This window comes from Brassica rapa, chromosome A02 (assembly GCF_000309985.2).
Source record: "Brassica rapa cultivar Chiifu-401-42 chromosome A02, CAAS_Brap_v3.01, whole genome shotgun sequence".
Taxonomy (NCBI): Eukaryota; Viridiplantae; Streptophyta; class Magnoliopsida; order Brassicales; family Brassicaceae; genus Brassica; species Brassica rapa.
The window spans coordinates 10,683,117-10,707,646 of record NC_024796.2 but is presented as its reverse complement, the minus strand read 5'-3'; the positions used below and the strand labels follow the sequence as shown (position 1 = coordinate 10,707,646).

The window sequence follows — 24,530 nt, the reverse complement described above, 5'->3', positions numbered from 1 at the left end:
GCAATATAATTAAATATCATACAATCAGTCAAGAGATCGTTCATATTAGCTAATTAGACTTGACTTTGAATTATAAGAAACATAAACTAACGTTCTAACAATTAACTTAACATATGCAGTAGTGGATAGTAACAAAAGTTTTTGTTAACAAAAAATTATGTTGCATTCATCAAAAACTACGGATCATCTTTTAAAAAAAATTGTTTGATTTACTATATAAAAAAACCAACTTCAAAATTTACTTTTTGAAATAACAAAAGAATTCAAAGAAAATATATTTGTTTCAATACTGATTCATCAAAATCATTGAATTTCTTTTTGAAACAAATCAAATTAATTTCCAATAAACAATCCGGTTCACCCTAACCGAGAATCATCATACTAACCCGACTAGTTTAACTGGGCAAATTAATAAGACATATATTTTTAACCTTTCTTTTATTAAAAAAATATTTGGTTTACTATGTAATAAACAGTTCGGTTCATCCTAACCGAGAAATAATTATATTAACTCGACCGGTTTGACAATAAGTTATATATTATTTACCCTTCTATTATTTACATTTGAATTTGTAAATGACTCAGACTTCACTTTCATATATAATACATACATTTATGACTCGTTAATTTAGATATACATAGCAGAGCATATATATAACACATATATTATATGTTGGTAATTAACGAAACATATATTAGAAGTTAAGATAAAAGTCATATATGACTTAATGATATAAATATATAATACATAAAATATTCTATTATAAAACCATATAAGATCTTCTAATATAATACATAGAATATACATATATAATATGTATTTTACAGTTATTCATATATAAAGTTATAAACCAAACTTCTATTATATTTATGTATGTATCATTATGTTTGTATATTCATATACGAAAGGGCTTTCATAGTATAAAGTAAAATACATGTAGTTTTAATGAACAAAGGCATTATATGTAATTATTCAAGGCAATATATAATCTTTTTTTAAAAAGTATGAAAAAGACTTTCATGATGACACATAAGCTTTTTGTTAATCATACATGAGGGTAAAATTATTTAATAAAAATGTTCTTCAAATAATAAAAAGGAGATAAGTTTTAATGTTCTCGTATATAAGTACCATATCTTAACATCCAATAGCCTTGCAGTATTTGAATACATACTTCATTAAAATTTACAATGTTGAAAAATTAACTACATTTTTCAGGGTTGGCTGACCCTAGACCTGCTCCTTATCCCCTGGTGCCTACTGGCATTTAGTTCTTTTATTTTCCTTTTCTCTTTTTAGAATTGTGATCTTTCTGTTTAATGGGTTCTTTCGAACCTATGTTTTCTATTGTACAGACTTGTAACAAATATTTGTTTTTTTTTTTTTTGAAAAAAGGCTTAACAAATATTTGTTTGTATGAGAATGAATAAATAGTTGGGATATTTATATATGTTACAAATTTCAGATCATTTTTCCACATGACATCCCCTTAATTAGAAATCTGGCCATCAAATCAAAATTTAAAGTTGATGCATGGCAACTCACTAGTATGTGAATTGGGTGGCAGAGACGATTATGAATATACCGCTCACAGAACCACGAATCCGAAAGCATCGAAAGTCCACTTCTCGTCCAAAATGCGCCACATTATGTGCCAAATACTAAGTGGTAGCATCGCTGTGACGCAAATGCTAAATTCAAGAGGTGTGTTAACTTTTTTTTTTAATCTCAACGCAATGCAGAGAACGAAACGACTAATATAATATTGATGTGAATCAAGAGAAATTTACTTCTTAAACGGATTTTGAAAGTCATGCAATGCAAGTCAAAGATTGTTTGCAGCCAGCTGGTCTTTTTTTTAAACGTCTGGATGAAAAATATTATATAAACGATTTTAAAAGACGACAATTCTACTGTTTTATGAGAATATATGTATGACTGCACCATTTCTAGCCGTCCTATGAAATTCATGTTCGATGGTACGCCATTCACCATCTTCAAGATTTATTGCAATTTTTTTCTCCATAATATGTGGTCAGCTAGTCATAGTTTTTTTTTCAGTTAAAATGTAAACATCATTTCAAAAATAAATTGTTGATACTTGCAGATACCTAAACTTAATTTCACGGCAGAAAAATAAAAACATGGAGCAAATATGACAACAAGTAACAACAAAATTCTTGACAAGTCAGATGAAAGGTTGAACCGAGACAAATTACAGTGGAAGAACTCAAAGAACATGACCACGAGGTACAAAATGCATGCATGAAGCTGGCTCGAATGTCCGCCCAAAAAATTGCTTTCCCTCTTAGCCGCAGAATCAAGCTCACTGCAAGGACTGCCGTCATAGTCCGAGCTGGGATAATGAACTGAACCTAAGTTCCAGAAAACGACGAGACAACACACACCTAGCGCTCAACTAAATTCCACCACTATTGTCCTCTAAGAGGGTAAGGAGAAAGGGGCTCCTATGTTTTACTACATCCTCCATCTGCAAGGTCTGATCCAAAGCTCGTAGAATACAAAGAACCTCCACTATCCAAGCTAGATGCAACCTATAACTCAAATCCAGACTAACAAGTAACGTTAAACCAACAACAAAGGAGGGACGCAGAACTAAATTAATGCATCACTCAATAGTTAATAATCGCCTAATCTTGACTCAGTGCAAAGACAAAGATGTCACCAACATCAGAGTCCAAGATCCCGAAACCTCTAGCTCAAGTGGCACATACCCGGAAAGCCCTTGAAGGAAATGGTTGATAGCGATGTTTAGGGCACAAGCCGTCAAAATGTCTGAAGTTGAGAGAGGATACCACCAAATCGGCGACGTTTAGCTACACACAGCAGTACAGTCGCTAGGGGGAACCACGATAAGCCATCATAACTCGACGAGATGACGATGGCCAGACTTGGAATCGCTTCACCAAATACCACCCACGCCAGAGAGAGATTTGGATATGACGGAATCAGAGGAAGCCCTCTCGCAGCGCCGTAAGGCACCAGAGAGGCAAGTGGCGCACAAAGGAGGAGGAGCCTCTAGTAATAGGATTGGGAGAGTTTATTTGGAGGCGCGAAGAGTGAAGACAAATCCTTAACTTTTTTTTTGAAAGGGATAGACAAGAAAAACTCGCCGGCATCATAAGAAAAATTATATTATCCGAACTTATGAGTCCTCCACTCTAAACTTGCAACACTCACTTGAGTGATCAATGCCTCTCTCATAATCAGGCAATACCAATTATGCCTGGGATTCCATTGTAGCGACCTCGTTCAGATGATCAACCATCATTAGGATCGACCATGCTTCTCCACTTGCGGGCTGGGGCTAACGAACTTTAGTTTGATTCGTGATTTGTTGGCTCGTTAGGCACCATTGCTTGCTTTTTTATTTTCATTTGGCACCCTCAAATCTTAAAGAGTAATAGCACTATCTTAAAATGCAAAAGAAGATTTCCTCAGTTAGGTTCTCTTGATCAAAATTTAAGTTAAATACATTGTCTAACATCTATCGTTTATAACATTTTTGGGTTTATAGTAAAAAAAATTGTTATAAATAATTGCCATTTTATAATTCTAATATATATTTGAATTAAATTTATATAAATAATAAAATAGTCTAACTGTAAATTAAAGAAAAATAATTAACTTTTAAAAATATCTGTGAAGAACATGACATCTAATTCCAAAGGAAGAGTATTCAGTCAAACAAAGTCAAATAAACCCTTTATAAGTTTTCTCAAAGCGAAAGTCTCTGGACGATCCAGAGGGTTTCTCGCCCTGTTTAGCGGAACGTTCTCTTTAATATCGTCACTGACGCTAAAACAACAGATCGGGGAGAAAAAAAAAAACAATCTGCAGCGTGAGAGAGCAATGGAGGATCTATGGAAGAGGGCGAAATCATTCGCGGAGGAAGCAGCGAAGAAGTCTCAAACCATAACCTTACAATCATCTTCCACCTCCTTCGTCAACCTGGTCTCCGAAACCGCCAAGAAATCGAAAGAGTTCGCAATCGAAGCCTCGAAGAAAGCCGATCAGCTCAACGTCTCCGAGTTCGTGGCCGAGACGGCGAAGAAGTCCAAGGAGTTTGCAGCTGAGGTGTCAACGAAGGCGGATCAGCTCAAGGTCGTCGCGATGAAGCAGGCGGATCAGATCCAGAATATGAAGTCCATTGCCGACATTATTCCTCCTCAGCTTGCTTCGTTCGGGTCCGGATCGGGATCTGGATCTGTGATCTCGGAGTCGGAGCTGTTGAGTTTTGGGATCACCGATGATCTGAGAGAGTTTGTTAAGGGATTGACTTCTGATACGTTCAAGGCTTTCCCTGAACAAGGTATGTTTGTTTTGTTGAATTGATGAATGTGTATGATGAATGTGCTATGATGAATGTGTTATGGTGAATGTATTACGATGAATGTGTTATGGTGATATGTTATGATGAATGTGGATAGATGAATCGTCGGAAGTTTCTGAATTGGGAACAACGGAGTCAAATGTAAGGAAGGATCTCTCGGAGTGGCAGGAGAGACATGCCACTCTTGTTCTTGGCTCTGTTAAGGTATATGCTCATCACTCTCGTTTACATGTTCAAGATGTAGACTTTTTGTTTAATGTTTGGACTTTGTGTGATGTTTGCAGCAAATTTCCAAGTTGAGATATGAGTTATGCCCAAGAGTCATGAAGGAAAGGAGATTCTGGAGGATTTACTTTACTTTAGTTAGCACTCACGTTGCACCGTAAGGCTCAGGCACTTTTGTAAAGATATGTTTTTAAAAGAGTAGGAAATTTATTAGAATGATACATGAGTAAAGGCTGAGATTGAGAATCGTGTTAAGCGCATAGGAGGTGGTAGATATAGCTTTTGACCTGAATATTCATAAGACTGAGCAGCTTAAGACATGTGTGCACTCATGTTGCACCGTAAGGCTCTATCCATCTCTTGTCAAAGTCTACGTTTTCAAAAGAGTAGGCAACTTTAGTGTAGAGTAAAGATTCAGATTGAGATTCGTTTTCAAAAAGAGTAGGCAGCTTTAGTAAAATAATAAAGAGTTAAGGCTGAGATTGAGAATCGTGGTAAAGATGGCCTATGGCCTGTATATTCACTAGACTGAGCAGCTCAAGACATGTGATAAGTGAACTGAAACTTCATAGCTGCGTATTAAGCCTAAAAGGATTTTGTTTTGGTTCAGATATGAGAGGAAGTACATGGAGGAGCTTAGGAACAAAGCAGAGAGTAAAGTTGAAGAAGCTAAGAAGACTCCAGCAGTTGGAGGGACAGAAACAGCTGAAAACAATGTGACAAAGAGTAGAGCATCTACTGCATCGTCTGAGCAGGATCTGGATACATTCCTCTTGGGAGATCTAGAAGACAGTGACGAAGCTCCTGGTGAGACATTGAACTTGTTGCTTCCCCATGTTTTAAATTTGTCTTCAGAGATTGATTTCTTTGTGTATCGTATAACTTTGCAGATGATGGTGATGGTGATGGTGATGGAAGCCTAGATGATGATGACTTTGACAAGATTGGCAACTCCGTAAGCATTTGTTTTACATTTCTTACAATAGACACAACTAGAAAACATGTTGGATTAAAATCTGCGTTCATGTGTTTGCAGGATGTTGAAGAAGAGAAAAAGAAAGAGACAAATGCAGCAAACTAGAAATATATATTATAGTTTTGTACAACCCATGTGAGGGAAGTTACCTTATGGTATATGATCTTTGTCTCTTCATCAGTGTATAGCTTTTGCTTTTAGCGAATATGCAAAAGAAGACGCATTTTATTCATTTGATTCGCTTATTATAAAAACCAGACTTTTTGTTTGTTTGTTTGTCGTTGTAAGAAAAGCTTTCAACTTATAAATAGACGAATATCGAATCTTTTTCCCGAAACTATGTTGTCTTTATAGCAGTAACATTGTGTTTGATAGGTTACATGAATAATGCAGAAGATGATACAAACTCAAAACCACTAGAAACTACTAACCATAGTTTATATCTCAACTATCATAGGATTCCCTAGAAGCCGAACAAATTTACACAAAAGAAGATATCTGTCAATACATTTATATATATTCCAGAGCCTGAGAGAGATGTCACAGTGTTCTCATCCGCTTATGAGAATGTTCAGAGTCTCCCTCAACGCTTAGATTCCTTGATCTTGTAGCGCCTTCAGTATCAGAAGTTAACAGATTCTGCACTTAAACAAAATGTATCAAGATCATGATATACAATTATACATAGTTACTATCACACTGAACATGAAGCATTTCGAAAATGAGAACCTTATTGGATGGATTGGCTCGCTTTCCAAGATCAATCTGCACAGAAAGTTTAGCATGTGACAGATCGATGCCTGCTTTCTGGAGTGCTTGTGTTAATGAGCTCAATAACCTGTTCATATCACAAGCCATTAATAAGAAGCCAACACAACACAGCTATGTTAGAAAAATCAGGTTTGACTCACTCATGGGAGTAGACAGTAGAGATACTAATGGTTCCACTTTCAATAACCAGGCCGTCACTTAGGCCTTGCCCATCACTTGTTGCAGGACATTCAGTATTATTAACTTGTTCACTGTGTGCCAATGGATGGATTGGTTGTAATGGCGGTAATCCCTTGACATCTAACTCAGCTTGTCTGTCTACTGATTTGGAGGCTATAGATCTTCCTTTGTCACATTCAACAGGGCTTTGCAGTTCTGCAACAGTTGCATGTGCAGAGGCCACTGTGATTTCTTCAAACTTCCCAGGAAACGGTAACACTGGAGCAGATCCATTATTTAAAGCTACTGGATGGCTCGCTAAACTCTGAACTCGCCAGTGATTATTCCTCTGTTCCAATCAGGATAACGAAAAGATTCAGCTGTGTGTCAATGCACAGAAAAGTATAAAGCATGAGAAAGGGGTACCCAAGGTGTCAACTTTGTTGGTTCCTGACTCCATCCAGGATATGATCCTTCATACTTTTGCACCTTCTCTTGTAAATACTGGACATAACCTATCACCTAGAACGGAACATCTGTATTAGGGTAACATGATCTAAGGCTTAAGACATTAACATAGCAATCACATCAAACATTACCTCTAAAAGGAATGAAGCTGTATCTCTTTTCTGTTCACTGTTGGGAATCAGCTCTCTCAATACTTGAAATCTGACAAGACATTTATACATTCAGCAACTCATAAGATAATGATAATTCAACTAAGCCCAACATAGAAACATGGAATGATATACTGATCTTTATCAATATACCACAACATAGAGCACAGTTCCCAAACACATGTCCCAACCACCTCTAAAGCTTGAAACTTTAACTGTTTAAATTCAACATACCTTTCATTGATCTTGCTTCTTCTCCTCTGCTCTGTCACCGAATGCTTAGAACGTACCGCACTAGCCTTATCATTGTCCTTTGCATCTGCTTCAAAAATCAAACACCGAATCAGATTCAACCCAATCTCTTCCAAGACAAACCCATCTCGATTCAAATCGAAATAGCTCCAATTCAGCACAAATCGAAATTCAAATCCCACAGAATTACCTCTGCTCGCGGAAGAAGAACCTTCCCGTTTCAAGCCCAAGTCGTCTTCTCCTCCGTAATCTTCCTCCTCTTGATTCCCCTTTCCGGTTCTCATCTTCGCCGGAGAACTCGACTGTGACGACGCCTGATTTGGCTGAGCTTTTTATTATCTGCGGTAGTAGACTGGAGACTCGTGAGCTCACCTCGAAGTTTTTTTGGCCGTACATTTCGACACGTGTAAGAAGCGATGTTGATATCCGGTTTAAGCTCGGTTAGCTAACCGGTAAGGTGTGACGACACGTGGGTTTCACGTGATAAGACGAGATTACAACCAATCAGATTCAGGATAAAAGGCCATCATGTGATGCACGTGATCGCTTGTGATGACAATGTTTTGTTTTTAATGGAACGGTAACATATGCTGTGCCGCCCATGTTTGTATATTACGGTAACATTAGTTAATAAATTGAACTTTTTTTTATTAAAAAACTTTAAACTTGATTCTGAAAACATTATATTCGCTTTATAGTTGAAAATTGTATTTATGTCTATCTTCAACCATGAAACATCTATTTTATGGATTTTTTTTATGGATTATAACGAGACATTTTGGATGGATAAATTGAAAAAACGAGATATTAGTGAGTTGAAAAATAAAAGGTAAAAAGGCAACTGGTCTTTATTTAATCGTTGAAGAAGAAATGACCTTAGAGCTGGACAGGATATCTACAAAACTAATATTGGCTTGATGATAATGGGCTTTCCAAGCAGAAAATCCAGAAAAAAAAGATTAGAAGATATATCAGAGCCAGGTTTCGATCCTGGGACCTGTGGGTTATGGGCCCACCACGCTTCCGCTGCGCCACTCTGATTTGTTGATGGTATATCTACTGAAATATATTTAATAGTAACGTATCCGAACAGTGTGATTATAGTCCACCTGAGATCCGACCTGCTTCAAAGCAAGTTACAAGAAATGTCTTTTTCACATTAGAAAATTATACGTAGTGAGGCTTGTGATTCTGTTGATGCTCATTCACATGAATCTATCGACTATTTTCCTTTATTTAATCAGGCTATGGTCATTCCCTACTAAACTTGATGGATGGTTTGATCTTGTGTATTGATAGTTGTTTTCAGGTGTCTTTTCCCAAGCCTAATAATCATGAAGCACAATAACAATGAAGAAGAGTGATTGAAATCTTAAGTGTTATTTGGTATAAAAGTATAGAGAAGGTGCAAAGTTAAACAATTTGACAAAGATTCAATTTAATGTTTTGAATTTCAGACTTCTTTGAACCAAAGATACTACAGTTTACTTTGAGATTTATGTATGTCCAAGAGACATCAACAGACAAGTTTAAGGTCTTTGAGAGAATTATTCATGTGGTAATACCAACCCAGTTCCTAAAGGCATCAAGAAACTCAACCTTCTTCATCTTCCTCTTCCTCAACTTTGGCAATCTAAGCTTCTTCAGAGCCTCCATGAACGCAGCCTTGTACCTCCACTTATCCACGAATATCTTCATCTCCTTACACTTCTCCACCACTTGCATCGCCGTGCCAAAGAACCCTCCCTTGACCAACGCATTCAAGAACGCATCCGCAAGAGCATGGTCCAGTTTTGCTTTCCCCTCTTTCCACAACACCACAACCTCAAAGTACCTCTCGCAGCTCACATATCCATTGATCAACGACAAGTAAGTCTGGTGGTTCGGCTCATACTGAAGGAACACCATCCTTCTGAAAGTCCTCTTTGCGTCTTCTAGGCGTTTGGATTTACAGAAGGCGTGAATAATCGAGTTCCAATCATGTGACTTCACTTCTACTCGAGGATCATCCAAAACTTCCTCCACGAACGCTGCCATTAACTCTGGTCTCTGATTCTCAAGGAGACCTGTCATGATTGTTAAGTAGCTCCCTTTCAAATCCACCACTCTTGTCTCTCTCATGTCCCTAAACAATGTCAGCGCAGATACAAAATCCTGTTTGGTCATGGAAGCTTCGATCAAAGCTTTATAAGTCTCAACATCTAGCTGAACTCCAGAGCTGCTGATCTCTTTAACCAGCCGAGTAGCTTCAGCTGTTCTGTTCTCTTTGCAATAGGCTTTTAAGATTGGTACATACACACCAATCCCGCCAGATCCTCCCTGAGCATCCATCTCATCGAGTATACTTTTACCAGAGAACCCAAGATCAATACAAGCGTTTACAATACCAAAACCAACTGACTTTTCAGATTCAGTAGACAGAGACTCCAACTTGTGAGCTTCAATTATCAGTTTTGCTAAATTCTTTACCCTTTTACTCTCTATAAACCCTTTCACAATTTCACAATACGTTTCCTCACCGAAACTACAATCTCGTTTAAGACTTTGTAGTACAACATCAGAAACACTATCTAAATCAGCAATTTTCACATATCCACTGATCAAATTTGAGTAAAGAACTCTCTTACTACCACCATCCATCAAACTCTCAAGCTCCTTTATCTTCTCCTTAAGCCCTTTTCTTGCATACAAGTAAGCAAGAAACCCAAAGGTGGACTCGTCAGGCTTCACACCCATCACAGCCATCAACTCAATCACACTCTCAGCATCGGTTAGAGACTCCATCTGCAAACAACACGCTTCAAGAGCCGCGTTACACGCTTCCAAACCAGGTTTCATGTAACCAAGCTTCTCATCGATCGCAACTCTACAGCTCTCCTTAAACACTTTAAGAAACGAAGTCAAACTTCCATTTTCGCGGCAGATATCGATAACCAAACCTCCCCAGAGATCAAACGGAACAAAGAACCTGTTTTTGAACATACACTCCACCAAAGCCAACGCGGGGGATGCAGCTTTGGCGAGTTTCATGGACTGGAGAAGCGTGAGGAGAGTGTCGAACTCGAGAAAGGTGGGATCTTTCTCGATGACGTAAGCGGCGGAGACGAAGGCGCGCTTGAGCCTGTGCCTGAGAAGCGTGTCGCCGCCGGCGTGGAGGGAGGAGGATAAGTGGGTGATGAGGGAGTTGAGGAGAGGCTTGTCCGGGAGGGAAGAAGCGGCGGCGAAGGAGCGGAAGAGCTTCCATGCTTGATCGGAGTCGTGGGAGGTTAGGGAATTGCGGAGAGAGGATTGAAAGGAGGATCTTTGGAGTTGGGTTAGGGGTTTAGGCGAAGAAGAAGAAGAAGAAGAAGAAGAGAAGGGTCTTCTTCGTGGTGGGAGTAAAGTTAGAGTTTTTCTCAACATTCAGAGATCAAGGTCTCGTCTTCGTCTCTTTGTCTCCCAGTGGACTCAAAGGAGGGTTTTTGGAGCTAGCTCGGTTTAGGGTCTAAATGTTATAAAATGATAAATGTGTGTTCTTTTTTTTATTATAATCAGATACATAGCTTTGTGTTACAAAATACTATATAATATTATATTTTTAAATATTGATAAACAACAGATAAGCAAAAGACAAAATATATAATATTATATTTTTTAAATATTGATAAACAACAGATAAGCAAAAGTGATTAGTAAATAAGTAAAATGATCTACATTGGTTTCTTTTGTTATTATTATTATATATATCTAATTTAATTTAATTAACTATAATTTTATATATAGTTATTAAAATATGAATTATTATATTTTCTAGCAGGAAATACTATTATATACTCCATTCGTTTCTGAATAAGTGTTACTTTGACATTTTTCACATAGACTAAAAAAGTAGTAGAAATATATGTAAGTTGTTATTAATTACATTTTTCGGATCAATAGTATTTGAAATAAATAAAATTATTTATAAAACCAATGCAGTTTGTAATTAATTTTTAGCCGAAAGTAAGTATAATTTGCATTGAAATTGTAAAGTGACATTTTTGTGTAACAAGAAAAAAATTAGAATGACACTTATTATGAAACAAATAAAATATATCAAATACATATTATTGTATTACATATATATATGTTTCCAATTTTTAATTTGAAAAATATTATCAAGCAAAAATAAAAGTCATCAATAAGAAAATTGAACATACTAATTTAAATCCGTTTAAAATATTTGTTTTTATATAATTCAAAGCAATAGCTTAGAACTAAGACAATTTCCTGTTATATTTTCAAGTTGTTTTTCCTTTTCCTTTGTTAAGAAGGCATGATATCCTTTTCCTAAACTCTTTTACATTAACTAGATTTTTTAACCGCGCTACGCGCGGATAAGATATTATATGTATTTCACAATTCTAAAAAATAATGTATAATATTGTATTATATTATTTAAAGAATATAAAATAAGACTACATAACATAAATATATTTTTTATTTTTTCTTTGTGAAAATCATTATGTTGTTTGATTGTTGTACTTAATTCACATATTTGCATAGATATTTGTGATAGATGAATAACTATATTTTTATTATCAATAAATAATATATATTTATTATATAATATAAGAAAAATGAAATTATTTACTTTTTAACAAACTTGTCTCATGTTGGGGACTCGGTTATAGACATATCATATTCGAATGAAACATTTTTACACTTATCAATCTTCTTAACAATTAAGAAACAAATCTGAATATCAAAACAATATCTCATACGATCTCTTTGTGGAATAACTGCTCTGAAGAAATTGAATTTATGCATCAAAAAAGACTGGAAATGGATGTGCATATGTGTTATCTAAGTCAGCTTTAAAAAAAACTATTTATAGTTCATATATCATTTATGTTCATCCTATTTTTTTGTCCATCATTTCTTAAACATCTTGAAATAAGTAATGCTAATTAATAATAAACTTTTTTCTCACAAAATAAAAATCAAATTTTGTTTAATTATCGCTTAATTTGTCTAACTGATATATGTATTTCTCAATTCTAAAAAAATAATGTATAATATTGTATTACATTATTTAAAGAATATAAAATATGACTACATAACATAAATATACTTTTTAAATTTTCTTTATGAAAATCATTATGTTGTTTGATTGTTGTACTTGATTCACATATTTGCATAGATATTTGTGATAGAAGAATAACTATATTTTTATTATCAGTAAATAATATATATTGATTATATAATATAAGAAAAATAAAATTATTTACTTTTTAAACAAACTTGTCTCATGTTGGGGACTCGGTTATAGACATATCATATTCGAAGGAGACATTTTTACAGTTATCAATCTTCTTAACATTGAAAAAACAAATCTACATATCAAAACAATATCTCATATGATCTATTTGTGGAATAACTACTCTGAAGAAATTGAATTTAGACATCAAAAAGGACTGGAAATGGATATGCAGATATGTTATCTAAGTCTGCTTCACAAAGTACTATTCATAGTTCATATATCATTAATGTCCATCCTATTTTTTTGTCCACCATTTCTTAAACATCTTGAAATAACTGATGCTAATTAATAATAAACTTTTGCTGGAAAAAAAATCAAATTTGTCTTATTATCACTTAAATATTTTATTAATATGGTCTAAGAAGCTTTTAAGTGATATCATAGTTTAATTTATTAGTTTTTTTGTTACTTTTTAGAGGTTTTTGTATTTAAGATCTTTTTTCATATTAAGCTTCTATTTCTTTCACATAATTGATATATATATATATATATATCATAAAAATTACCATCAAATCAGTTTTACTTATTTATTATTTTGTTTTAACGAAAATACACTTTTTAAATAATTTAATTTAAAATAAAATTATATATTAATTTGCTGTATTTTAACAATTTCATTGATTTAATTAATTTGTTTTGGTGGATAACTTAAAAAGTTTTCATATGAATCGGGGAAAGCAAGCTTATGTTGTTATATTATATTTATTTTATGTATATAGAATCTATATATAATGTTAGTTTAATAAAGAAAGAACATTATTTTTTTTGTAACTTCAAAAACATACATTATTACAATTTGAAATGAATCAAAATTGAATAAAATGGTAATTAAATATTTGTAAATCTAATTGTTTAGTTGGATTCTCATGAAAAAAAAATCGATTGGTTAAACAAATGTTTCAAAAAAATTTGTGGTATTTTTTTGTCTATAAATTATAAAATTTATTGAATTAATATATTTAATTATTGCATCCTTAAATAATATTTTATTAAGACATTAGAAAAATATGTTTTGAGTTGTTTTGTCAAATTGTACAAAAATCTATGCTTTTTCATATTTGTAACTTCAAAAGATACATTATGACAATTTGAAATTAATCAAAATTGAATAAAATGGTAATTAAATATTTGTAAATCTAATTATTTTTTTTATCTTGTTTAGTTGGATTCTCATGAAAAAAATCGATAGGTTAAACAAATGTTTCAAAATTTGTTGTGTTATTGTTTTGTCTATAAATTACAAAATTTATTGAATTAATATATTTAATTATTACACCCTTAAATAATATTTTATTAAGACATTAGAGAAGTATGTTTTGAGTTGTTTTGTCAAAATTTTACAAAAATCTATGCTTTTTCATATTTGTCACGAAAATTTATATGTTAAACTTACTTTTACAAAATTCTTAACTTTGTCACGAAAAAAAAAATCTATGCTTTTTCATATTTGTCAACGTTCTCACACTTTCTAAGAATATATTAGCTTAGTCACTTACTTATTTTTTTTTACAAAACAAAGTATCGGAGTCTTGAAAGTTGAATTTATATTATTGTAAATGTACATAAGAGTTTGTGATTATATACTTAGTGGTTCTTGTATATGTGTCCAAGAATGTTTCAATGGCTTAGTGGTAACTGTCCTATATATATCATACTAACCCGGGTTCGATTCTCACCTTCGCATTGTTTTTTTTATTTTTTACGAAAAGTAAATGAGATGACATGGCAATTTCGGGTTCTCTGATTGGTTGATTTTTCTATCCTATGTGGACATCCTCTCCATGGCTTATATTCCCCTTTTATTATAGTATAGATGTAGTTTCCTTTTTTTGTGACAGATACGATGCCTTTTTTGGAAAATTTATATGGTTCAACTTAAGAGAGTTCTATAAGTACGGAGAAAGATATAAGCCTTCGAAGAAACGAAAGAATAAAATCAGAACAAGAATTTTCCTCTCTTTTTTTCCTCTGCGATTTTGTTTAAAAGAAGAAACTAAGAGAAAGAGACGACATGGGAGACCGAAACGTTAGCCTGATGCTTCCCATGAGTGTCCAATGCAATACCTGCGGAAACAATATCTACAAGGGAACCAGATTCAATTCGCGTATAGAAGACGTCATCGGCGAGGTAACTGAATTACACTTTACTTTTGATTTGATTGCTTTCTTGCTGTACCTCAGTGTATAGTGCCGATCATGCGTATGCTTAGGAATGTCATCTGATTTTCTAGTTGGTGGAAGAAGTTCATGATTTGAAACTTATCTTGAAAACACTTTGAATTCTTTTTACTAATCAAATAGTTTCTGGTTTTTTTTTTCAACGTGCAGACATATCTTGGGATTCAAATCATCAGATTCTACTTCAGGTGCACCCATTGTTCTGCAGAGCTGACCATGAAGACTGATCCAGGAAACTCAGATTATATTGCAGAATCTGGGGCAACTCGTTGTGAACGCTGGCCTTAGTTATAGCTTTTTGTGTACTTTTTGGTTATTTCATGCATGATATTTATTTACATGATTTACGCTACGTTATGCAATAATGCACAAGTTTAATTGAGCCCCGACACGATGGAATCATCAACTTTCTCTATGCGTTAACCTTGTTTTTGTTTGGTCAACCACGCTCCCACGCTCTCCAGGTTCTTTAAGATACAAGAATTTATACATGAATTCTTTTTGTACAAAACCATCTCCAGGTTTTAGCTTTTAAGAGCAGATTTATAATGCGAATGTGTTCATATATATTGTTAAGAATATATATTTTGTCTTTCACGTATCGCCACATAACGTCTATGGGGTTTTAGGTATGATTCTCACAATTTCTTTTTTTTTTTTGAACTTTGATTCTCACGAATTTAAATTGGATTTTGAACTTTACGAGTCTAAAATCAGGAATAACATTGAACTTTAGATTTTACGCGGATCCAAGAGTTCAAAGTTTAGTTCACGTTTCCTAAACTCTAGTTGTTTCCCGGTAGAGGATAAAAGATGATCTAAATACTGAGTGGTCAGTAGTTGACATGTCACAATTGAGCAGCCTTGAACTGATCGTGCCAATGATCTGGAATAAGTTTACAGAAGAAGTCGGTCCACATAGATTAAAGCGCAACAAGCAGCAGGTACATGCATCCAAAACCACATCGTAATCACCGTTACACTTTGGTCCAATGGAACACGCTTGAACTCGTGCACTTCTTCCACCATTACAAGCCAATCAAGCACTTCATTGTAAGAGAAAGTAACTTGTTGTAACATTGATACAAAAGGACAGGACTTTGAGTTGCTACCGTTGGACGTGGCTAGATAATCTGTCCTGCAATATACATGTGGGAACAACAATGGTGGAGTGTGTTCTTGCAAATATCTTGTATAATTTTGATTGAGAGTTATCAGAAGGCATGGTGGTCGAAGATTTCAACATGGAAGAAGCTCCAAGGCTCACCGTGAGAAAGAAAAAAATGAGCTTCTACTTGTTCCTGTAAGTACTTGGATCACTGATCACTTAAAGTATGTTCTTCATCGATTGACCTCTTTCCTACTTATTATGATATTTATGTCATGTCATTGGTTTGGTATTTTGAACATCTCCAAACTATTGGATATTTTGTCCTACCAAGCCTAAGATACATACTTTTCTTGCTTTTCAAGAAACTATGCTTCACTCTTTATTTTAACTGATTTAATGATGAATGTTGTAAAGTTTGTCCTGTTAGTTGCTTTGTACTCGTATACAAACATTCTATATCTTCAAGATGAGTGTATCCAAATCCATGAGGATTAACTATAAGTTTATCAGTGAACTTTGGTTTTATTTTTTTGTTCAACGGTTTTCAAAATTATTTTACGTTTGCGAAAAAACTTAAACCTTACAAAAACCGAATAACCAATCTGAAAAATGCCCCAAAGAGCTCTCTGCGGGAATTAAAAGAATGGAAGAGGACAATAACTAGTTTGGTTGATCATAAAAAGGTCCAGATGCAGAATGGTCTTGGAACCAAAGTGTAAATCATAGTCGATCCTCTAGTATGGTAGGCTTATATGCACGAAAGGTGAAAGCCTGATTCCAAATTTATGATCAATTACTCTAAAGATCTGATCAGAGGGAATAACCTTGTTTGCATGTGTAATTTAAGAGGGATTGTGACTAAGGGCTTCTTGTAATCAGTATTGGTTTTGGGCAGAAAAAAAGATTATGTGACTTGTTGCTGATTACAAGTTTCTTGTTGTGTACGTGTACAGGTAGGTAGCAACTAGCATCTATAAGAAGTCATCCACCAGGTTCTTCAAACAGTGGAAATCTATTTCAGAAGGCTACCTTGATCTTAATTTAGTGTGTTATTCAATTAGATTTTTTTTTTGGAATTAGAATTATAATTATATATGTTGGACTTGATTTCTAATAACTCCACATATAAATATTTTCAAAATCATTTAGGCTTATATATTGATGCATTTTAGTGAAATATTTTATAATTAAAATTGAATAACACCAAAATTTTAAATATATAATATATCAATCATTTAATAACATTGAATTCTTAAAACATATTAGGTTCATTTATTAGTCGATTATGAATACATTTAAACACCAAACATAAATTTGATTTGCAAAACAAAATTCAGTTGTTTCCCTCTTTTTCTGATTCATAAAAAAATCAAGAAAGATGGAGACGAATCTCCAGTGCCTCTTGCAATGTCTTCTCGACACGCTCTCTCCAGACTCAGAGCTTTGTCGAGCAGCTGAGGCATTGCTATTGGATGCTGCCGGTTTACCTGACTACGGCCTAACCGTTCTCCGGCTGGTGGTTGACTCCTCAGATGATCAGACCCGTCACGTTGCTTCTGTTGCCTTCAAGAACCATCTCCGTTCACAGTGTCTCCCTGACGGTATCTCACCAGTCACAGATTCGGAGAAAGAGCAAATCAAGACTTGCATAGTCTCCCTTATGGAGTCTTCTTCTCTATCCCATCTAGAGCCAGTTGAGTGAAGCCATGATTTTCATTGGTCAGAAAGATTACCTAAAATCTTGGCCTACCTTTCTTCCTAGTCTTTATCTCCCAACTTTAGGTAGCCGCTTCAGCACACGATTATGCATCCGTCAATGGTATTCTTTGGACAGCTAATTCGATTTGCAAAATTTTTGGGCACAAGTACATTACCGATGATCAACTGCTTGATTTGAAGTATTGTTGTGATACATTTTCTGAACCGCTTATCAACATGTTCCGATTTACTGATTCATTTTTTCAAACGACTGGGACCTCTTCTTACACAGTGGTGAACCTCAAAATCTTTGATTGAGTCCCAAAATTTGTGCTGCTCCATATGTTTGTGATGGAGTTGAAGCTACGATAAACAGCTCGACCAAGGGGTTATGGAACCATGCTTATGACCTGCCAGCTCAACCAAGAGATTCTAGAGAATCCTCGCTTGGGAAAAGTTTTTTGATTGATGAATCTAATCAAATTAATATAATGAATATATAATATTATTTTCTCAAAAGCCAAAAATCTTTATTAATCAAATAAAAAATGAATACAATGCCTATTTATAATAAAGATATTTGGATACTATCCAAATATCTTACTGCATCAGGTCTCGCCGTCCAAGAAAGATTTGTTCTCGAATCTTCAAACGATTTTCCACATATGATTCTGCACAGAATCTTCACAAGTTGAATCTGCACGAGCCAAACTCTTCATAGAACTGGATACACCTTACTTTTGATGTGCTTTCTTGATGTACCTCTTAGTGTATTATGCCGATCATGAGTATGCTTAATTAGGAATGCCATCTGATTTTTTTTTTTGGTGAAAAAAGTTCATGATTTGAAACTTATCTTCTTCTTTTTTTGCTTGATTTGAAACTTATCTTTAAAACGCTTAATTTGAATTTTTTTACTAATCATATAGTTTCTGGTTTTCTTTTGATGTGCAGACATATCTTGAGATTCAAATCTTTAGATTCTATTTCAGGTGCACCCCTTGCATCCGTCAATGGTATTCTTGGGACAGCTAATTCAATTTGCGAAAAGTTTAGGCACAAGTACATGATCGATGATAAGCTGCTTGATTTGAAGTATTATCATGATCCGTTTTTCTGAACCGTTTATCAACATATTCCGATTAGCTGATTCATTTTTTTCAAACGACTGAGACCTCTTTTTACACAGTGGGGGAGTCCCAAAAGTTTTGCTTTTCCATATGTTTGTCACTCAGCTTTCAAGTCATGCCAGAGTATTTCCATAACTGTATGGAAAGTCTGATGTTTCAACTTTCTAGGTACTTACAATCTTTTGCCATTCCAGAACTCGTAGAAGTGGTGAATGATCGCAATGTTTTGTGATGGTTCACAGAAATCTTGTGTATTTCAAATATTTTTGAAATATAACTTATGTAGCTACCGCATCATTACACTATTCATCTGAAATACAAATGATAACGTTAATCTATTTTTTTCTCACATCCTCAACAAATTTATTTCGAAAGTTTGAGAAATGTGTACATTTTCAGGCATTTCTCCAAGGACTACAATACAAATACTCAAAAAAAAAAAAGGTTAGATAACTTATATAGAACTGTCTTGAATCGTTGGTGTTTTTACTCTTAACTGCGTAGTAGTACTAGTAGGTTCGTATTCGTTAATAGTAACATCATTATAATACAGAAAACAAAGTAATTAAGAAAAAAAAAGATTACAAGAATTTAATACTCTATCTAACAAGAAGAAAATCTCATGGCTCAACCTTCATGTTTGAAGATGGAAGAGATGCTGCAATAAAAAAAATACAGTTTTAGTAAAACAAATATTATATTCTGTGGTGAAAAAGTTAAAAAGAGGTTTCAGTTTTTCACCAGTAGCTGTTGCTGCTGCTTCAGGGTCAGATGGGACATCACCAGCTCCATAGTTAATGTGTATCACATTTTGCAAATCACCTTCCCATCCATTTGTTTCCTATTTAGAAATATGAATCAGCAAAACACAATCAGATTATGATCTCGGATTAGTTCATTCTCCACATTACAGACCAGTTATTACAATACCTGTCGCTTGTATCCACCATTCATGGGAGACAACGGAGAGGTAATGTTCCTTCCAATGCTTGAAAGGGTCTGTTGCATGAATCCATGTGGTAGAGGAGGATAAACCATCGGCATGTTTTGCGGAAACGGTGTTGCAGATGAAGAACCACCTCGTAGCTGAAGCTCTCTTACATCTTTTGCAAGAAGACTTTCAAGGTTAAAGTCCATTTGTGGGTTCACAGTTGCAAGCTTCATCGATAAAAACTGTTTAAACACAAAAAGAGAAGCAAAATGGATTACAACAAGCAACACACATAAGAGAACATAAATAGTTGAAAATAAGGAAAAACTTAGTACCTCAACTTGGCGTTGTAGAGACTGCACATAGTTTATAATTTCGTCAAGCATAACTGCCTTTCCAGTCACCTGTAAACACACATCTCTCTGCATTAGCTTTTGTTTCTCTTCTTCTTACACATCAATGTTCATCAGCATATATGAAAAGACTCCATACCTTGTTGCAACCAGGTACAAGATCTTGAAGAAACTTCATCCTTTCACTGATTTTTTCTCTCCTCACCTACAATCCAAACAAGTAATTAGATCACAACACCAGTAAGAAACTGCTTTCATTTTCAACTCCCAAGATGGTTTAAGAAACTGTACTCTTTCCGCAAGACTATGGCTATTTGTAGCTTGGCCTCTACGCGCTCGCACATGAATGTACCCATCTTTGGGATCAGACGTTTGTTTGCCCTGTTGTTTCCCACTGTTAGTTTTGTTGCCAGGCGAGTTTGGACTTTGCTCATCACTCCCCTTCTTATCACCATTGTTCTCTGCTTCTTCCTCAGTTTTATGTGATTGATCTGCTTCAGAATTCTACAAAACAGAAGCATTACCAAAATGTTAAAAGAAAACTAAGAGAACCAAAAGTATAATACAACTTCAAATCTTCACCTGTCTATTTCTTTTCCTCTTCTTTGAGTCTTTGGAAGAGGTTTCCCCACCTTTCTGGCCACTAGACCGAGTATCTTCAGATACATTTGGTTTACTAACTAGTTCACTAGATCTAACATTAGGGTCTCTCACTGCTGTAGTAGCTACACCAACATTTACTTCACTACTTGGACACTGCCCTTGAAGAAACAAACCAACAGACTCCGGATTCCCAAGTGGTTGGTTCACCATATCACTAAAGAGCGAAAACCTCGCTGCACGCTCTATAAACCCTGAATCAGCCGGGAACTGAGCCATGCTAGGAGGAAGGAAGCTACTCGCATTCGGCAAGAAAAGACCATTGCCTTTAGAAGGCAACAGATTAGGCATACTCCAACCCATTTCAAGAGATCTATCCATATTACCCCTAAGGCAAGAAGACGAAGAAGATGAGGGGTGACCACCACTGAAACCGCCATAACCCACAGCTTGAACATTAGTGGGATCATACCAAAGAGTTTGCCCAAACGAGTCCATCATCTGAGATGGAGAACAAGACGCTGTGATCAGATTCTCTGTAGAGTATGAGCCAAAGGGCGGCGCAGAAACGGGATTAGAACCAGAGATTCGCCAATCTGATGGATGATTATCAGCTGAATCGTAACCAGTGTTCCTCTTCTCTCCTGAAAACTCTTCTTTCTCATTTACATCCATCTCTTCTGATAACACTACAGACCAATAACACTTCCCACACAAACACAACCACTTTGGTCTCTAGAGATGCAGAGAAGGCACACTCCACCTTGTAAGAACAAGAGCAAAGCTCAATCAATAGAAGCAAAAGTCTCGGACTTGATAGTACAAAACAAACCAAGTACTGAGAAACTAAAAGACACGACCGAACTTAAGGAATCTCAGGAGAGACCAGTCAACGGAACAGAAAGGATCATGCTTTTTTCCGTACGAACCCCCAAAAGAAAACAGAGCTTTGACAAACCCTAGACCAGATTTAAAGGAGGTAATGAAGTTAAAAGAGTCAGGAGAAAGATACCCATTTACAGAATCAGTATAAAGCTTCAAACTTTTTGCTCAATTTCTCACCAGAAGCTTTACAGAAATGGGTCCTTGAGTCAGATAACAAAAACCCTTTTCTCTGTTCTTCAGCTGCACAGAGAGGAGAGAGAGGGAAAGATAGCAAAGGAGTGGCTTTTTAGAAGAAGGGAAGTGAAGAAGAAAGGGAAAGAGATTTAGCTTAGACCCACGCTTGCATAAAAATAAGAGCTTTTTGATCATTTAACATGAACACCGCCATCGCCAAAGTAATAAGTATCCAAGCATTATAACTTTGCAGAGTTTTATTTATTTTCCTTTTTGTGAAAGGCTGCCTTGGTTACTATAATTTTAAAATTGATTGATTACAATTAAAAATAAATACTCCCTTCGTTTTATAATAGATGATGTTTTAGAAGATTTTTGTTGTTTCAAAATAGATGATGTTTTGATATTTTTATGTTATTTTTAACTTTATTGAAAATTGTGTAACCAATTAGATGCTATAGTCATTTCTGTAATTGGTTAGATGATTTTTAAATTATATTTTTAAAACTACTTTTTAGAGAAAATTAAAATTTTTAATCTTTGTGCAATAAAGAATAACATCATCTATTTTGAAACGGAGTAAATATGGTTTAACACGTAATTATTCCAATTAGAGCAATCGGCTGACAGTGACAACTTTCATTTTGGGGATTTTTCTTTTATCTTTAAAATCCTCGAAAACAGGCTTTCATGATTTCTTTTCTTGTTTTCATAATTAATAAACTTAGGTTTGACTGGTAAAAACATTTCCTAAACTCATCTAGCCTAAGCCTACTTTATAAAATTATCTTTTCTATCTTTCGTATATCACATTATATTGACATTTACTGAGATAAATTATTATTATTTCATTTTCTTCTATAGTAAATTTTATTGTATTTAAAAAAAAATGTTTAAAACAAAATAGAAATCAGAAGAAAAAGAAAGTTAAAAATATTATATTATTTTATTTATTAGTTTCAAAAATTATAAACTGTATTATAATCTATAGAGTTTATAAGAGATCTCTTACTAATAAACATATATGGCCGGATGGCCCTATAGTCTTACTATTATTATGAGCTTAATGTTTGACATACTTATTTTTGTGTCAGACATGTGCAGTTTCAATGTTGAATAAGTTCAAGTTTTCATATTAAAATGTTTTTCAGCGTATATAACAATATATTATATTATATAGCGTAAAATCTCAAGTCTTAGACTCCGAATGGTAACTGCGGTTTAAGCAATGCGGGACAAGCGGTTTAATTGTAGTACGGTTTTAATAGTTATAAAAACGTATAGATATATGGTATATATAAAGATTTTTGTTACTGTTAACTGCGGTGCGGGACGAAGCGGTTCGTAACATTCAAAGCCTTAATGTTAGATGGGTTATAGACACCCACATCTTAGTTTACTAGATGTAGATGGATATGAATGAACTGGGAGCACGAAACCACGTTCGACGTGAATTATCTTTGTATTCAGAAGTAGAAACATTGTAATGGACGATGGGCAATAGAGAATATGCTTTAACATGTAGCATGTCAGAGCTTTAGGACAGATTGTAAGGAGCTGATTGATATGAATATGATCAAGGAGCTTCATACATGGTCGAGCTTTATAACATAATTAGAAAGGATTGAGATTCCATGTTTTTTGGACTTCAAGATCACATGTGTTCTACGAGCGCAAAATCAGATTTTAAACTTTCTAGTTAAGACTGTTAATTTTTTTTTATTTTATTTGTTGCTATGTTCTGCTTGGTTAACCAGACGCACTTCAAGTTTGGGAAATAGAATAACCATTATAAAAAAAAATGTTAAATCTCTCTTTTGTCCAGTGTTGTGGTATAATGCTTGTGAATAAATCATAACCATTATTGGTTTCATGTTCAGTGTTTTGGATTTTGTACCGAATCATACGTAATTCTAAACAAATGAGTTTTATTTTCATGCACGGTTTGTTGCAGATTATTAAAAATTAAATAAAGTTAATTTCGTGTCTTTTGACCGCTTGCTTTCGCTAAAGAATAATTTTGCAGCTCAAGTCTAGTTGTAAACCGTACTGCTAAAATATTCATAGCAATTATTTACTACTATATGTCGATAAGAAAAAATATTTCAATAATAGACATATTGTTAATTAGATCTTATTTACTACTGCTTGGAATAGATTAATTAATTAGATAATCAAATTGTTACATTATGTCAGCTTAGGCAACTTTTTTTAGGCAACTTGAGACCCTTTATTCAAATGAAAATGATTCTTACAATCTTTGTTAGTCAAATAATCTATGAGATCTTCGTGGTAGATAGAGGCCTTTTTAAGTTAACAATTATTTTGTACAATTATGTTTGTTTTTAGGCTGTTTTTTTTTTTAAGTTCTCCAATATGGATTTGGAGAAACTGCATTGGCCAGACGATGCATCGGTCTGAGGGGGAGCTTCTATAGCTTTGCGTGGCTCATATGAAGTCGTATCCAACGAAGACTGGAGAAAATCTAAAACATGTTTACCAGTTAATATATTAACTTATTTCGATTTCCATCGGATTTTTTTAGTATATGTAAGCCCATATATTTATGATTGTGAATGACTTATGTTTTATTCTATGGTTTTGCTGATAAAACATATGTAAGTTTTAGGTATCGCTAAACGGATTGATAATTTAGATGTTGAGGTGTATGAAGTGTTCATTTATAGTAACAAGATATTCAATCTCCAGAATCGGTATTTCACAATCAAAATACAATGTAAAAAAAATCTTAGCATTTTGTGAAGGACTTGCAAGCACTCTTTTTGAAGACCACTATACGCTTTAGTTTGTAAGAAAAAAAGATCATTCTACTG

The 24,530-nt window shown here is 34.4% G+C and overlaps 5 protein-coding genes and 1 non-coding gene across 10 annotated transcripts; 2 read left to right on the top strand and 4 right to left on the bottom strand.

Moving 5' to 3' along the window:
* The first annotated feature begins 3,522 nt into the window (after positions 1–3,522).
* On the top strand, positions 3,523–5,893 carry LOC103852545. The gene is made up of 6 exons (XM_009129448.3): positions 3,523–4,334; positions 4,453–4,559; positions 4,640–4,737; positions 5,191–5,387; positions 5,471–5,535; positions 5,617–5,893. Exons 1-6 carry the CDS (start codon positions 3,674–3,676, stop codon positions 5,659–5,661), a joined length of 1,173 nt encoding a protein of 390 aa, XP_009127696.2. The 5' UTR covers positions 3,523–3,673; the 3' UTR covers positions 5,662–5,893.
* LOC103852546 (transcription factor BIM2) lies at positions 5,882–7,771 on the bottom strand. 2 transcript variants are annotated; one of them, XM_009129450.3, is made up of 7 exons: positions 7,546–7,771; positions 7,338–7,422; positions 7,086–7,155; positions 6,913–7,008; positions 6,468–6,835; positions 6,286–6,394; positions 5,882–6,195 (listed from the first exon to the last, which is right to left on the bottom strand). In XM_009129450.3, exons 1-7 carry the CDS (start codon positions 7,637–7,639, stop codon positions 6,097–6,099), a joined length of 921 nt encoding a protein of 306 aa, XP_009127698.1. In that variant the 5' UTR covers positions 7,640–7,771; the 3' UTR covers positions 5,882–6,096. The 2 variants fall into 2 exon arrangements, with proteins under 2 accessions (XP_009127698.1, XP_009127697.1); XM_009129449.3 differs by having other exon boundaries at positions 7,338–7,425; positions 7,546–7,754.
* A 553-nt stretch (positions 7,772–8,324) lies between these two features.
* Positions 8,325–8,396, bottom strand: TRNAM-CAU. Its single transcript has one exon. It is a non-coding gene; the product is annotated as a tRNA-Met (tRNA).
* A 323-nt stretch (positions 8,397–8,719) lies between these two features.
* LOC103852544 (pentatricopeptide repeat-containing protein At1g68980, mitochondrial) lies at positions 8,720–11,645 on the bottom strand. Its single transcript, XM_009129447.3, has one exon. It carries the CDS (start codon positions 10,755–10,757, stop codon positions 8,907–8,909), a length of 1,851 nt encoding a protein of 616 aa, XP_009127695.1. The 5' UTR covers positions 10,758–11,645; the 3' UTR covers positions 8,720–8,906.
* Positions 11,646–14,319: 2,674 nt separating this feature from the next.
* Positions 14,320–19,196, top strand: LOC108870936 (splicing factor YJU2). Its single transcript, XM_018656899.2, has 2 exons — positions 14,320–14,764; positions 14,965–19,196. Exons 1-2 carry the CDS (start codon positions 14,648–14,650, stop codon positions 15,100–15,102), a joined length of 255 nt encoding a protein of 84 aa, XP_018512415.1. The 5' UTR covers positions 14,320–14,647; the 3' UTR covers positions 15,103–19,196.
* LOC103852543 (transcription factor bHLH49) lies at positions 19,180–21,951 on the bottom strand. Of its 4 annotated transcripts, none has more exons than XM_033285812.1 (8): positions 21,650–21,951; positions 20,620–21,400; positions 20,329–20,541; positions 20,177–20,242; positions 20,020–20,088; positions 19,684–19,926; positions 19,495–19,594; positions 19,180–19,420 (listed from the first exon to the last, which is right to left on the bottom strand). In XM_033285812.1, exons 2-8 carry the CDS (start codon positions 21,310–21,312, stop codon positions 19,374–19,376), a joined length of 1,431 nt encoding a protein of 476 aa, XP_033141703.1. In that variant the 5' UTR covers positions 21,313–21,400; positions 21,650–21,951; the 3' UTR covers positions 19,180–19,373. The 4 variants fall into 4 exon arrangements, with proteins under 4 accessions (XP_033141703.1, XP_033141704.1, XP_033141705.1 ...); XM_033285813.1 differs by having other exon boundaries at positions 20,620–21,596; positions 21,700–21,950; XM_033285814.1 differs by having other exon boundaries at positions 21,700–21,950.
* Between the last annotated feature and the right edge of the window lie 2,579 nt (positions 21,952–24,530).

What these genes read in the sequence shown, in the direction of transcription:
- LOC103852545 (XM_009129448.3), top strand. Translation starts at nt 3,674, where the DNA reads ATGACATCTAATTCCAAAGGAAGAGTATTCAGTCAAACAAAGTCAAAT. An exon ending in CAAGGCTTTCCCTGAACAAG is followed by an intron (nt 4,335 to 4,452) that starts GTATGTTTGTTT and finishes GAATGTGGATAG; the next exon opens with ATGAATCGTCGGAAGTTTCT. An exon ending in TTGTTCTTGGCTCTGTTAAG is followed by an intron (nt 4,560 to 4,639) that starts GTATATGCTCAT and finishes TGATGTTTGCAG; the next exon opens with CAAATTTCCAAGTTGAGATA.
- LOC103852546 (XM_009129449.3), bottom strand. Translation starts at nt 7,639, where the DNA reads ATGAGAACCGGAAAGGGGAATCAAGAGGAGGAAGATTACGGAGGAGAA. An exon ending in AGAAGCAAGATCAATGAAAG is followed by an intron (nt 7,156 to 7,337) that starts GTATGTTGAATT and finishes ATGTCTTGTCAG; the next exon opens with ATTTCAAGTATTGAGAGAGC. An exon ending in CAGCTTCATTCCTTTTAGAG is followed by an intron (nt 7,009 to 7,085) that starts GTAATGTTTGAT and finishes GTTCCGTTCTAG; the next exon opens with GTGATAGGTTATGTCCAGTA.
- LOC103852544 (XM_009129447.3), bottom strand. Translation starts at nt 10,757, where the DNA reads ATGTTGAGAAAAACTCTAACTTTACTCCCACCACGAAGAAGACCCTTC.
- LOC108870936 (XM_018656899.2), top strand. Translation starts at nt 14,648, where the DNA reads ATGGGAGACCGAAACGTTAGCCTGATGCTTCCCATGAGTGTCCAATGC. An exon ending in TAGAAGACGTCATCGGCGAG is followed by an intron (nt 14,765 to 14,964) that starts GTAACTGAATTA and finishes TTCAACGTGCAG; the next exon opens with ACATATCTTGGGATTCAAAT.
- LOC103852543 (XM_033285812.1), bottom strand. Translation starts at nt 21,312, where the DNA reads ATGGATGTAAATGAGAAAGAAGAGTTTTCAGGAGAGAAGAGGAACACT. An exon ending in ATGGTGGATACAAGCGACAG is followed by an intron (nt 19,595 to 19,683) that starts GTATTGTAATAA and finishes ATTTCTAAATAG; the next exon opens with GAAACAAATGGATGGGAAGG. An exon ending in AGCAGCAGCAACAGCTACTG is followed by an intron (nt 19,421 to 19,494) that starts GTGAAAAACTGA and finishes ACTGTATTTTTT; the next exon opens with TTATTGCAGCATCTCTTCCA.